A 14,090-nucleotide genomic window follows, 5' to 3' on the forward strand; every position below is an offset into this window, starting at 1 on the left:
AATTTACCCCTTCAGTGCAATTCAGCGGGCGAAGAGGAAATCCATTGGCTTAATCGTCACGAAAATAGGCAGCCATAGTCAAGACAAATTGTTTATTGCTCTAGTCTAATTTTTTGCCAGGCGTCGTTGAAGTTTATTCCTCTACAAAGCAAACACTGGAATCTTTCACGACATAATTCACTGCCTCAGCAGTTTGAACAATACCGTTGAGTGAACGGGGATTTTTCACTCAACGACAATACGAATCAAAAGACGAACTACGCATCATTTTTTAAATCACAATCTCGTAAAATAGCACAAACAAATTACGGAACGGTCCATTTTAACGTTTGCACACCGTTAAAAATACTTTTGGGGTCTGCGAAAACTACAGAAAAGTCACATTAAATAAACGAAAGGAACTTGTAAAGCGAGGTAAGACCAAATAATAACCCCCCCCCCCCTCCTTATAATATCTGCTGCTGCTGACGCTGCTCTCAAAGTTGTCATTGAGAAGATCAATTGGAAGGTAGCTCACATTATTCCAGCACTGGTGGAACTTTCAGTTTCATTTGATGTCACTTCTGTTTCTTAGTGTTCTAGTAGTTATTACTTTACGTTATTTGCAATACGTTTTAAAACAAAGCGACTTGTAAGATGCTGGAATTAACGATTTGATTAAATTAAGCGAGCGGTGTATGAGTCAAACCTTTTTCCAAATTAGTGTGAAATTCTTTACACAAAACGATGGCAAAACAATCGGCAATGTCTCCATTTATACCTTTGCTCAACTAAATTCAAACTATGCGCCAATAAGAAGTACATATTGGGCAAACAAAAGAAATCGTTCTGTGATAAATCTAGCGTTACTGCAGATATGCATAAAAAGGGACACGGTCAACTCCCCAAGGGCGACTCGCCAACGGACAATTCGCCACTGCGACAACTCGCCAACGAAATATTTTCCTGTTAAATGTGTCGCTCGAATGCATTAACTGTTAACTGTTATAGATCGAGAGATTACGACAGATTTTGTGCGATGATTAGGTAAACGTCTACTACCCCAATTTTTTTACATATTCTCAAAGATCTTGCTGCATTCAGGATTTGTAGTGGTTGAACTGCTTTAAACTCCCTCTACATTTGCCTGTACCTAATTCTTCCTCAGTTGTAGAACGATATTTATAATTTTTGATTTTCAAAAAACCCCACAAAAAGAAATCTATTGGGTTTAAGTCGGGTAAACGTTTATTGGTCCCTGCGTCCCCATCTAATTATTAGCTACCAGATCATCTCTAACAATTAACGCATTATGAGCTGCGACACCGTCTTGCTAACGAATAAACAAGCAATTTTTTAAAACCATGGCCAACTATAATTTCTACTTAAAAAAATCAACTTCCAGTTACAGCGCAGTTACTAAAAGGGCCACAAACAAACAACTAGCGGCATTTATTTCTACGTTAAAAAGTACATGAATAATGATCAATTTTTGTGTTCTAGCTTAAAAAATAAAGGAGTTACAGCAAATTGAATGACTCGGTTATTTTTCAGTTTTTCTCTTTGGAGAAAAAACAAAAGACGATAGCTTACTTCTGGTAACGGTATTGAAATAACCATGAAAAGAGAGGTCACTAGTACCTAAGTCGTTTTCATTTATTTGCGGTAATAAGAAAGTTTCCCATTTAATGCCATCGAAATTGGACCACACTGTACAGTACCTACTGTTTTCGTTAAACCGGTTTTCGGCGAGGAGGAAGTGCTGTTGTGGTCGGTTATTTATATACTTTGTTTAGCGATGAAACTGAAAATGTCGAAGAAGAACCTGGAGCCGGAAGTGGTTACTGAAGAAAAGGGGCATTTCTTCAACAAGCAATATTGAATGAATTGCGAAATGAACCCAAAAAATGATACCTACTATTATGATACAGGAAATAGGAGTGACAGCGATAAATGACTTTTGTTGTTTACACGTTCCAATTATCGTTACGTGTCACAGGAATTGCTGCCGATCGCCATCAACCAGTTGTCGCATACCGTATGAAAATAGTCATATAGTTGACGATGTTTGACTAGTAAAGCAGGAAAGCAGTGAAGGTGTACGAGTACGATAATGATAAAAAAACTAAATCCTCGACTGTCCATTATCAATGTCCCCTTCTAACTACACAAAATTGACCAACAAGCAACTAATATTCCTCTTACTCTTCATTATATTTTTCCCCTTCAGTACCCTCTTCTTCATTACCTTCGTCACTTGACCCTGGAGTTTCCCATTGCGCCAGATTCTCCGCAGCACTTTCTAATCCATCCTCACAAGGCTTACGTATTAGACAAGATAAACAGTATTTACCAATAATTCAATAATAACAAATTACATAAATCAATACCACGATTATATTTTCTAGCAAGAGTCCATACTCTACCACGTGCTCCTTATCAAAACAAACTGATGGTTTATGTAATACTTAATGGTTAAACGCCCGTGTGTGCGCCAACGGCAGCTTTACTAATTAAGTTGGAAGCTATTTGAACTCCCCTCGCGTATTTGGAGAGTAGCACACAGCGCTTTTGAATACCCCCACACAATTTTTGAGACCCCTACCGCACAATGATAGGCCCATTGGTTACTCAAGGGTCCAGGGTCTACGTTCGTGAAGTTGCGAAACTTTCAATAGGTATCTGTAATTAAGTCGTTGCAGTAAAAAGTCAGTGAACATGCAAAAAGCACAGCCCGATGTTTCTGTTACTGATCTAATTGAAGGTGAAAGGTGACAATATCGAGACGTTTACCAATTGTGGACGAGACTGCGGTTTTTGCGAAACTTTCCCTGATTACCAATAATAGTTTTTATATACACATACTTATCTATACGATTTGGATAACCATTGAACTCTGCTTGGATTTGGGATTATCGTACAGAGCAAGACTTGTTAAGCCATGTGTACATGTACTATACCACAATAATAATAAATTGTATTTAACAACGGAGCAACGTACTACCTGGTAAGTGCTTCATTTGAATAATAGTTGTGCAAAGCCAGTTAATCATAGTGCAAATTATAAAGCAACGCATTCCGAGGCTCGTGAGTTCTAAAGCAAGACACTACCACAAATAGATTAAGTGAAAGACAACCTTAGCACCTTAGCAGTATTAACAATAGTATGGCTACTTTGGCGATTTTGGGGGTGGTCTTTGCGTGTATTGTAATACTTCTGTACTTGCATTGCAAGCATAAATTTAACTACTGGAAATCAAGGGGAGTACCACATAAGAAGCCAGCATTTCTTTTTGGCAATATCCTGAATGCCGCTCTTTCACCCTATCCAATTGGTCTATACATATCTAAACTGTGCGGTAAATTTGGCAACAGTCCCTACTTTGGTTTTTACAGCTTTACGCGGCCTTTTCTTATTCTGAAAGATCCCGACATTATAAAACATATTTTGGTGAAAGACTTTGCTGCATTTCCTAACCGCCTCGAAGACGCGCCTTGGGAGCCAATTCTAAACAATACTTTATTTGCGATGAAATCGCCCAAATGGAAAGAACTGCGAACGCAGCTGACGCCGGTATTTTCCAGCGCTAAGATAAGGTTGATGATGAGTCTAATCATAGAGTGTGGTAAAAATATGGAGGAGTACTTGACAATGAAGGTTGGAGAGAATCTGGAAGTGAAGGAGATTTGCAGTAAATTTATGGCGGATGTAATTTCCTCGTGCGCTTTCGGAATCAATGGGAACTCGTTTCAACATGAAAATAGTGATCTAAGAAAACACGGAGAGATGGTATTGCCCAACACGATTATTTGTTATTTGAAAATGGCAGCTTATTTCTTTACACCTGCAGCAGTCAGATTATTAAAGTTCTCTTTATTCAATATGGAATCGGTTCAATTCTTTAAATATACATATAGAACTGTCATCAAACAACGCACACAAGACGAGGTGGGAAGAAAAGATTTATTGGATATACTTAGTAAAAATCCATTCTTCTGTCACGAGTCAAGTAATTCTGTAACTTGTTGAAACACTGCTCTAATTTGCAATTTTAGATGATGATTTGTTAATAGCGAATCCCATCGTCTTTTTTATAGCAGGTTTTGAAACTACAGGTACCGCAATCTCTCTTGCATTGCATGAGTTAGGAGTAAACCCCAATATTCAAAGTAAACTGCGAGCAGAAATTGCTAGCGTAATTGGAAGACACGGCGGTTTAACATTCGAGGCAGTTAACGAGATGAAGTATCTTCACATGGTTATTTCTGGTAAGTTGATCTACCACGCGCCAGAAAAAGCACATAACTTTTTAGAAACCTTGCGGAAATATCCCGTGACACCAATAATACCTCGCGAGGCTACTGAAGATTACGAAATCAGAAAAACTGGATTGATTATAGAGAAAGGTACGCAGATTATCATATCGCACGATGCACTTCACAAAAACCCAAAGTATTTCCCAAATCCCGAAGTATTCGACCCCGAACGGTTTAGTGAATCCAATGTTCACTCAATAAATAGCTACACCTACTTACCCTTCGGAAAGGGTCCACGGAACTGTATAGGTATGTATACACAGTTTTCTTTAACGTTCAGCTGACTCATTACGCATTTTAGGTGAAAGATTTGCTCTTTTGACGGCAAAAGTGGGTATAATTTACGCACTTACCAAGTTTATGGTGCATACAAACTCTAATACAACGGAGCCCATGGAATTTAGTCGTTCTCTCTTCCTAACGGCTAAGCATGGAGTAAACCTGACTTTCACGAGAATTTAAACTTTAGTTCAATATGGGACACATGTGCTTTCAATTGTTGTGTAAAAAGTGGACGATTTCTTGATGAAACATGATAAATCAATTCTATTTCTGAAGTTTTTTATTAATCAAAGGTTCTATATTAAATCTGAAATTTTATACTTGTGCTACCAAACTCGCCAGTACAATGATACTACTTCACTCGCCAGTCATGTGTCATATTCCTGACTTTTATGTATGTATATGAATAGTGTGCATAGTGTGATGCCAATACATTTCTGAAGTGTCGTAATGTTTTAGTGAAATTCGTCATTTTACGAAACTCCTAGTCATTTAGTGAAACTGTGGCAGGTTTCAGGGTCTCGGAGTCTTAAATTACATTCTTTTTAGAATCAATAGAAGATTATATTTCTGAATAAGCATGAGATAAATGCGTGAAATTGCTGGGTATAATCGTATAATGGAGGTATAGGGAAGATTTAAACCGGTTTGTCGCGAAGGTTGAAACAAGTCACCACATTATAAAAAAAAACTGTGCCGCCAACTTAACGAAATTATTGTCGTGGATTCTTTTAAAATCCATTGTGAGTTTCCATTACGAGCAAAAAGCAATCATAAGTGGTCTATTTATGCAAAAAGGGAATTTCGTTGTGTAGCGGAATCGACCGGCCGGCTGATTTATGTTCAACCGTAAATACAGTACAAATACGCTACTCTCTTAACACGAATTATTTTTTTGTGGTTGCTCGGTTTTTTAATTTATATGATGCAAGATAAAAAGTGGTCTCATTATCTTAATTGTTGTTGTGTTCGAAATTAAAATTATTACCCCCGTGTTTTCTGTTTGCTTTATTTCCCCTTTTAGCCTTGCTTATCTTCCTCGACCATCAGAGGGCTATTCCAGTTTTTGGTTAGTGGCACTTAATCTCAGGATCTTAAAATATTTCCTGTGTAAACAATGTCAGGTGGGACGTTGTATTTGGGTATTCGGGTGCGTATTTGTTAATTAATGTTATCAAAATTTTTCTTTCCCTAATCAATGTCGTGGGTCTAATTACGTTTTAACACAAAACAATTTTGCGCGTCGAGCGTGTAGTCAAGATCGTATTTGTTTATTTTCTTTAAAAATGATTTCTTGGAAGAACCAAATTAAGAAATTGTTATACCTCAATTTTATTTGTTATCAGGGTGCCCATTAATGCAAATATGACAGTTTGGATGTGTTGTATTAAGTTTTTCCCTTGTTTGAGAGAAATAAAGGTAATCGTTTAAGTTAACGGAGCTATTCTAATCTGTATGAAAAATTTGATTATTAGGTAGAAATTGTTCAATTAGACCAGAAAAGTTTAAAAGAATTAGTGCGGATTATGGGTTATCGTCGTAGCTATGCAGTTGATAGAAAAACAAAATTTCCGAAATTTAGGTGGAATTTCTGTTTACATACGGAAGACGCGGAAGGAAGACACTTTCTGTTTGTTATGGAATCCAAGCGCAATCCGTTGGAAGAAGTTGATGACTATGCTTTACGAAGGATAAGGATAAATTTTACCGCATTTGCATTAGAGAAAGGAAGCAATAGGATCAAGCTTGTGTGTGTCAGGGTTCATCAGGTGTCTGTGGATTCAGTGTTATGTCTGTTATTAATGGTTTAGATGTACGAATTTTACTCGGATATTTTGTCTCGAAAAAGAAAACTGTAAGTAATTTAAGTCTTACTTGGTAGTTGTGTGCAATGTTGTTCTGAGCACTCATGTGGATTTTAACGGAGCGGTGATTGTTCCTTTTCTTTTTAATATCTTGTGTATATGTAAAATAAAACTTGTTTGTGTAATTTCTTGCAAGTTGTTTGTTAATTCGGACCCTTTATTCTGGACGAACAGAGAAGTTTTATGTTTAAATTAGGGTTAATTTTATTTGATTCTCGCCCAAAATTCATTTTTAGTGTTAGTCCAAATTTTAGTAACAGTCCGTTTGGAATATAAAGATTTTGATTTTGCCCACAGCCTGCCGGGAAGTAAAAAAAATTGAGGTCATTTTTCTGTATTGGAATGAGGGTATGTACCGTAAAAATTTATAATTAAAGAGCTAGCTAGGCTTGAAAGGTTTTGTGTATGCTCCTTTTTGGCATAGCAATATATAACGAAATCGGGTTGCTCAAGAACTGTTGGACCGAGATGTGCCAGCGTGGTATAAAATAATCGAACGACCTCTTATATATCGGTACCAGACGGCGTCTTTGAAACGCCATACGATTTGGAAGGACGTAGCTGTTTGAGACTCCATTCAGTTATAGCAAATTTCGGGCCCCATTAATTTAGGACAAGGTCATAGAAGGGGCGAAGGTCTGCACTCGTGCACCCACATTCCTTCTCTACCTTTGCATTTGCGTAATTCTCAACATCTTTAATTAAGGCAATGTTAACATATAAAATCCAAAATGAGGCTTCATTATTGACCTAATTGAAACGGGATCCGTTTATCAATCTTGGACGAGATTGGTTGTTACGAAACGTTTCCTGTTTACCAATAATTGTTTTCATGTATAACTCACATATATTGCGTGATTATCTGTAGTTTTGCGCACTTTACCGTCGTTTTATGGAACTATACAACCGTGGTGATAACAATTGAACTCTGTTTGAATTTGGGTTTATCGTAAATGTTAAATACAACGGTACAACATAGTAACGTGTTAAAGCCTCATTTAAGTAATACATGCGCAAATTAAGTTAAGAAATAGTGAAAATTAGGAAGAAACACATTCGTAAGTTTTGAAGAAAAACACTACCATAAATTGATTCAGTGAAAGTGGTAGTTCAGCAAGTAGAGACAACCTTCGCAGTATTCAAAAATATTATGGCCATCATTTTGGCAACTTTGGCGGCGGTATTTGCGGGTATTGTAATACCCCTGTACTTGTATTGCAAGCATAAATTTAACTACTGGAAATCAAGGGGAGTACCAAATAAAAAGCCAACATTTCTTTTTGGCAATGCCCTGAGTGTCGCCTTTTCGCCCGATCCAATTAGTCTGTACATATCTAAACTGTGCGGTAAATTTGGCAGCAGTCCCTACTTTGGCTTTTACAGCTTTACGCGGCCTTACCTGATTCTAAAAGATCCTGATATTATAAAGCATATTTTGGTGAAAGATTTTGATGCATTTCCTAACCGCCTCGAAGACGCGCCTTGGGAGCCAATTCTAAGCAACACTTTATTTGCGATAAGAACGCCTAATTGGAAGGAACTGCGCGCGCAGATGTCACCGGTATTTTCCAGCGCTAAGATGAGGTCAATGATGAGTCTAATCATGGAGTGTGGTAAAAACATGGAGCAGTACATAACGATGAAGGTTGGAGAGAATGTGGAAGTGAAGGAGGTCTGTAGTAAATTTATGACTGATGTAATTTCCTCGTGCGCTTTTGGAATCAATACGAACTCGTTTAAACATGAAAAGAATGAGCTAAAAAAGCACGCAGAGATGATATTACCCAACACGATTATTGGTTGTTTGAAAATGGCAGCTTATTTTTTTGCTCCTACAGCAGTTAGATTGTTAAAGTTCCCTTTATTCAATAAGGAATCGGTTAAATTCTTTAAATGTATATATGCAACTGTCATCAAGCAACGCGCACAAAACAACGCGGGAAGAAAAGATTTAGTCGATATTCTGAGTAAAAATCCATACTTCTGTCACGAGTCAAGTAATTCTGTACATTGTTGAAAGCCTGCTCTTATTTGTAATTTTAGATGATATGTTAATAGCAAATCCCCTCGTCTTTTTTATAGCAGGTTTGGAACCTACAAGTATTGCAATCGCTCTTACTCTACATGAGTTAGGAGTAAACCCCAATATTCAAAGAAAACTGAGAGCAGAAATTGCTAGCGTAACTGGAAGATGCGATGGTTTAACATTCGAGGCAGTTAACGAGATGAAGTATCTGCACATGGTTATTTCTGGTACGTCTGGGTCTGGTTCTCGATCTGGTACACTCAGTAAATAACTTTTTAGAAACCTTGCGTAAATATCCCATGACGGTAATGATACCTCGCCAGGCTGTTGAAGATTACAAAATTAAAAAAACCGGATTGATTATAGAGAAAGGTACGCAGATTATCATATCGCACGATGCACTTCACAAAGACCCAAAGTATTTCCCAAATCCCGAAGTATTCGATCCTGAACGGTTTAGTGAATCCAATGTTCACTCATTAAATAGCTACACCTACTTACCTTTCGGAAAGGGTTCACGGAACTGTATAGGTATACACAGTTTTCTTTAGCGTTCAGCTGACTCATTACGCATTTTAGGTGAAAGATTTGCTCTTTTGACGGCAAAAGTGGGTATAATTTACGCACTTACCAAGTTTATGGTGCATACAAACTCTAATACAACGGATCCCATGGAATTTAGTCGTTCTCTCTTCCTAACGGCCAAGCATGGAGTAAACCTGACTTTCACGAGAATTTAAACTATAGTTTTTTGACAAGTTTTCAATAAGGGACACATGTGCATTCAATGACTGCATAAAATGTGGACAATATACGATTTCTTTTTTAGTGCAACTTGATAAACTTGAAAGTTGGGATGTCCTGAACTTTACTTGGAATTATGGTTTGCTAGCTTATCCTTTACTAAATGTTTTACCTTTTTTTGAGTCTTCCCTTTGTCTTTCTTTCACTCTGAATTACTACACAATTTCTAAAAATTTTTCAAATTTGAAACATTACACATACAAACACCTAAACAATTTTTTATTTCCCACTTTGGTACCAGATAAAATGAGCAAGAAAATAAACCTTTGAATTTGGGTAAATTGTTGTGTTGAAATTGTGGAATAAAGATTCTTGAACAAAACAAACCTTAAATCTACACCAAATTCAGTAAGCTCTTCAAATTGCAAATTAGATTTAATAACAGAAATTTAAACATTGGTTGAATCCTTTAAGCCCAATTACTTAAAGCTCTATGTTAATTATTAACCTTATACAATTTCTTTGTACATTAAAGATACTCAATATTTATTTTGAATGCTTAAACAGAAATAAATAGAACTAACCTTGGACTACAGCTTTATTTGTTCGTGTAATGAGCATATAAATACAGTTCAATTGATATAATACAGATGCTTCAGATGGTACAGATGCTAGAAAGCTGGTATAGATCTACAGGTGCTACAGATACTACAGGTGCTACAGACGCTACAGGTGCTGCAGATGTTACAGATACTGCAGCTGCTACAGATGATAGAGTTACTACAGCTACTACAGATGCTACAGATGATACAGATGTTATAGATGTGTTTTTCATGAAAAATGCATTTGGAAATTCGGCGTGAAAGGTTCCACCCTGTATATACAACTTACGACGATACATACATATTTGAGAGTTGGCAACCATGCAACTTCTAAGTGGGAAGAAGCTGCCTGCGCCATCTAAAAAGTACGAACGGGGGTTACATTGGGCATCTTGTCTTGAATGGCGGTCGTGAAGGCGTTTTTAAAATTTACTTGGTTTAACCACAATGCAGTTATCCTATTGTTTGTAATCGTTTACGTTTTTGGTGTAATGTTTGCTTAATTTATGTTTATTCATGTTGATTACTTGGTCTTGTCCCTAAAGTATCATTCATATAAGTTTTGTTCATTTTATTTTAATATGTGGAAATTACCGATTCGTTTGATGTATGTACTGACTTGTTGTTTGTGACTAACCATTTTCTCCGTGAATGAAGCAGTCACGGGAGTGGTAAAAACTGTAGTCAAAATTGAGCTACGACAACTAATTCCGTGATTGTCTTCGACTTCAACTATAGGCTCGAACCCCGAAACCAGGGGCGGGTTACCTATCTTGCAGGAGCGGGATTACGCTAATCAAAGCCCTTCAGTTTAGAATCTATGTGCGATAAATGAGTGGCGATTAAATAATTTTTTTTAGTTAAATTTGCCTACAAGACCATGTAATATTCCATATTGCTTTTAACAAAAGGACTGTATTGCACCAAAGAGGAGTCACATCCTGTGTATTCTTCTTTCTTAGAACCTTGGTACCTTCTTACCTGACCCCAATTCCCAAAACTTGTTTTTAACCTGTATATGTTACCTCTTGAGGTTTACCTGCTACTTAACAAACTTCTCACAATTTTAGTGTCTTATTTAACGTTCCTTCCCTACTGTGCCTCAGGTCAAAGCGTTGTCTACAACTAACGTAAGGGGGCCCTGCCTTAGATGTTTGATCATGTGCCACTTCTCAAATTTAACCGGGATCTTGTTTAGTTTTGGAGGGAATAGCCATTCGGGTGACCATTTTTAAACGTTGCCGGGTTGAGTTTATTTCCGTGTTCTTGTAGTGTGAAGTTAGCGTAGAACCTGGGGGTTAAGTACACTACAGGCGTATTGAATTATTCTGGTAATGGGTATTACTTCAAATTAACGTCGAAGGATGCGTTGAGTACACACGGCTTAAGGAACTTTGTTACTGTTTAATATAATTCGAAGAAATCCTCAGTAAGCAATTGCACAAATTGCAGTTATCATTAAGTCTCTCACAAGGAGACCTACTGAACTCAATTTATTGTTGAAATTATTGACAATTTTAGTTGTCCATTCGTCACTTGATAGGGTTTATTAAAAACTCTCGCGGTTTAGTTAATTCGCCCCGAATCCGATGCAGTTTTTCTTTATCGCACAAGAATGAAAAATGTGTTAGATCAGCACATCTATTTATTTAGGTTTATATCTTTACACTTAAGAATTTTAAATTTCCTGGTATGGTTTAACACATAATTAATCCTTTGAGTAGATTAAAAATGCACTTCTCTGGCAAGTAATTTGACGTAAAATTTTGCACAGAACTCGACTTTTTTTGAACTGCTTTTGTTGTTCACAACCCCTTGATTACAATCACCCAAATTAAAACCTGAAGGCCAACACAATCAATATTGTCTGGGAGAGCATTCTAAGACATTGACATTTTTTACAGCCTAAAAAATTCTACATTTTTGTCGGAAAAATTCAAAAATTTAAATCCACAATAAAAGTTATCGTCATAAATCTTTCAAGAAATTGTAATTTGATATTACTGAAGTTGTAAACTAACGAACAATCTGTATATTTTTAGTTATTTTGATGTCATTTATTAACATTGAAAGCTATTCCCTGCTTGGTTCTTTGTCAATGTTACCATCTTATTAATTTTTTGCCGAATAATTCCCCTTACGCAAACCTGTGATGAATCGTAGCGGCCTTGTGTTCTGAAGTGCAGCAATTAATTGGGCTAATAACGTTAATCCGAATAAAGTGTAACACTTTGATAATTAGAAAGCTGGATTTAGTGATACATGGTGTTCACAAGGAAATGGTAAAATTTCAAAGTGTTTTTTTTAATGGAATTACTACTATTTTACTTCGCTATTTAATAGTTACCTCGTAATTACTAGGTTATTTAATATTTGTGTTCTATTTGAAAAACTTACAGAAAAATGGAACACCCTGCACATTCAAAAATAATAATTTTGGGTTTTACAAGTAAACTAAATAGTAATTTATATACAAGATTTGACTTAAATAGATTGTAACAAAGTAACTTACTTTCCGCGTTGAATCTACCTGTGTTGAGGAACACCCGGTATATGGACTCGACCTGGAAGTGCTTTGTTACGCAGACCATAGCACTGAACATATTTAGCTTTGTTTTAGGAATTCAAATAATCGGAGAAAAGAAAGCTTCTTGTAGCCACCGATAATGCAGATATTTAATTCATCCCATTTCAAATTGTTACCTTAGTGATAATATGTAAATTAGTTTTGTAGCATCCGACAGCTCTTGGCATGGGGAAAATGACGCCGATTTAATATTTTAAGATTTCGGCTTCATTAAGTAATTAACAACCGATTTTAGATTCCTATGAAGTTGTTTTGACGACTCAAAGGCCGTACAACACAGATAATCAGCGCGCTCTCTTGACCTCGCCGATTGCATTTAGGTTCAAATTAATTAAAAAGGTGTTAATTAGATTAACGAATGTTGGGATGCGCTAAATTAAGTAAGCATAATTACAAATTGGCATTTAAATGAGTCGTAAGAAACGCGTCCGATTGCGCTGGGTCTAATCTTAAGAAAAGCGCTCTTAATTCACTTAAATTTTTACACTGGTCCCGTATTTTTAAGATGTCAGAGAAGGACATAATTAATTAGAAACGGTTTTAATTTTTTGGAACGTAGCGAAGATATAAGCGGACGGAGCGGGAATTCCCGTTTCCCCCTACTTGAAATGGACGAATTTTATAAAAGTTACAGTCGTTGTTTAGAGGGTACCTTTTTGCTTATGGCGTTTAACCGAACCATATCTTTTTCCTTTTTTTTTTGTTGTAAATATGTTTAATTTTAAGCTTTTCCGTAAATTTTGTTTGCATTCATACCGTTTAAATTTTGCTTTCACATTAAGTGCGAAACTAGACGGGCGTTTTTTCCGCCGCGGAATCAACGCAGCGTAATTTCCGCTACAATTGCAACTACACGGGAGCGATATTATTTCTGCGGAAAGGAATACGTCTCTCACAATAATTGCTGCCAAATAAACGCTAAGACAGTCGTATCGCAGCGGAAAAACGCGTCCGGTTGTGTTGAATCCGCCCACGCTAGCGGAGCCAGAGCGGAGAAGCGTGGAAAAAACGCCCGTCTAGTTTATTCCACATAGCGCGTGTATTTCATTCCAGCGTGTAAAACGCTGCGTTGATTCCGCGGCGGAAAAAACCCCGTCTAGTTTCGCACTAAGTTTACCGCACAGTAACTATATCAGAACAGTAATTACTACTGCTCTGTTAATTGCAAGGTAAGCTTTTTGCTATTTTCCGTTTCATTAATTACAGGGGATCTCACTTGCTGCAATTGATTTCCCTTACAAACCGCTACCGAATCCACGTATTTACTGTTCCCGCTACCGTTCGCCCTTTGGAAGTCCTAGGACCGCCGTTCTCCATTAAAGTTGCCGTTCCTAATCCTGACCAGAAGCAGGGTTTCCGAAAACCTTCTGGTGGCGCCCGTTTCATGCCACCGTTCCTTCGACTCTTGTCGATTGGATTTTTTTTTGTTTTGACTGCCATTAAATTTCATTTCGTAATTATACCGTTTAATTCGTGTATTTTTTTGTGAAGGAGAACGGCAGGCACCCGGTTATGGTGATTCAGTTCTCTATCATTTGTTGGTTACAAGGTATCAACACCCGTAGATTTTCCTAAATAACCACCCTCACTTTTGATTGAAATGAGACTATTTTATTTTATTTTGATTTATTTAATTCTGTCTTTATCTAAGTCTTTATTTTCATGTGGGGTTTAGGTAAAACTTTAAA

At 36.9% G+C, this 14,090-nt stretch overlaps 3 protein-coding genes across 5 annotated transcripts in view; 2 read left to right on the forward strand and 1 right to left on the reverse strand.

Moving 5' to 3' along the window:
- Positions 1-14,090, reverse strand: part of LOC116175542 (octopamine receptor beta-1R-like) — a 56,662-nt gene that overhangs the window by 25,766 nt on the left and 16,806 nt on the right. The window lies entirely within an intron of this gene.
- LOC116175539 (cytochrome P450 6k1-like) lies at positions 2,740-4,849 on the forward strand. Of its 3 annotated transcripts, none has more exons than XM_031493702.1 (5): positions 2,740-2,986; positions 3,049-3,989; positions 4,036-4,248; positions 4,294-4,545; positions 4,598-4,849. In XM_031493702.1, the coding sequence occupies exons 2-5, from the start codon at positions 3,146-3,148 to the stop codon at positions 4,756-4,758; spliced, it is 1,470 nt and encodes a 489-aa protein (XP_031349562.1). In that variant the 5' UTR covers positions 2,740-2,986; positions 3,049-3,145; the 3' UTR covers positions 4,759-4,849. The 3 variants fall into 3 exon arrangements, with proteins under 3 accessions (XP_031349562.1, XP_031349561.1, XP_031349563.1); XM_031493701.1 differs by having other exon boundaries at positions 2,741-2,986; positions 3,035-3,989; XM_031493703.1 differs by lacking the exon at positions 2,740-2,986 and having other exon boundaries at positions 3,395-3,553; positions 3,600-3,989.
- On the forward strand, positions 7,326-9,803 carry LOC116175540 (cytochrome P450 6k1-like). Its single transcript, XM_031493704.1, has 4 exons — positions 7,326-8,440; positions 8,487-8,696; positions 8,749-9,000; positions 9,049-9,803. Exons 1-4 carry the CDS (start codon positions 7,594-7,596, stop codon positions 9,207-9,209), a joined length of 1,470 nt encoding a protein of 489 aa, XP_031349564.1. The 5' UTR covers positions 7,326-7,593; the 3' UTR covers positions 9,210-9,803.

The sequence above is a fragment of the Photinus pyralis genome, unplaced genomic scaffold (assembly GCF_008802855.1).
Source record: "Photinus pyralis isolate 1611_PpyrPB1 unplaced genomic scaffold, Ppyr1.3 Ppyr1.4_LG7, whole genome shotgun sequence".
Classification (NCBI taxonomy): Eukaryota; Metazoa; Arthropoda; class Insecta; order Coleoptera; family Lampyridae; genus Photinus; species Photinus pyralis.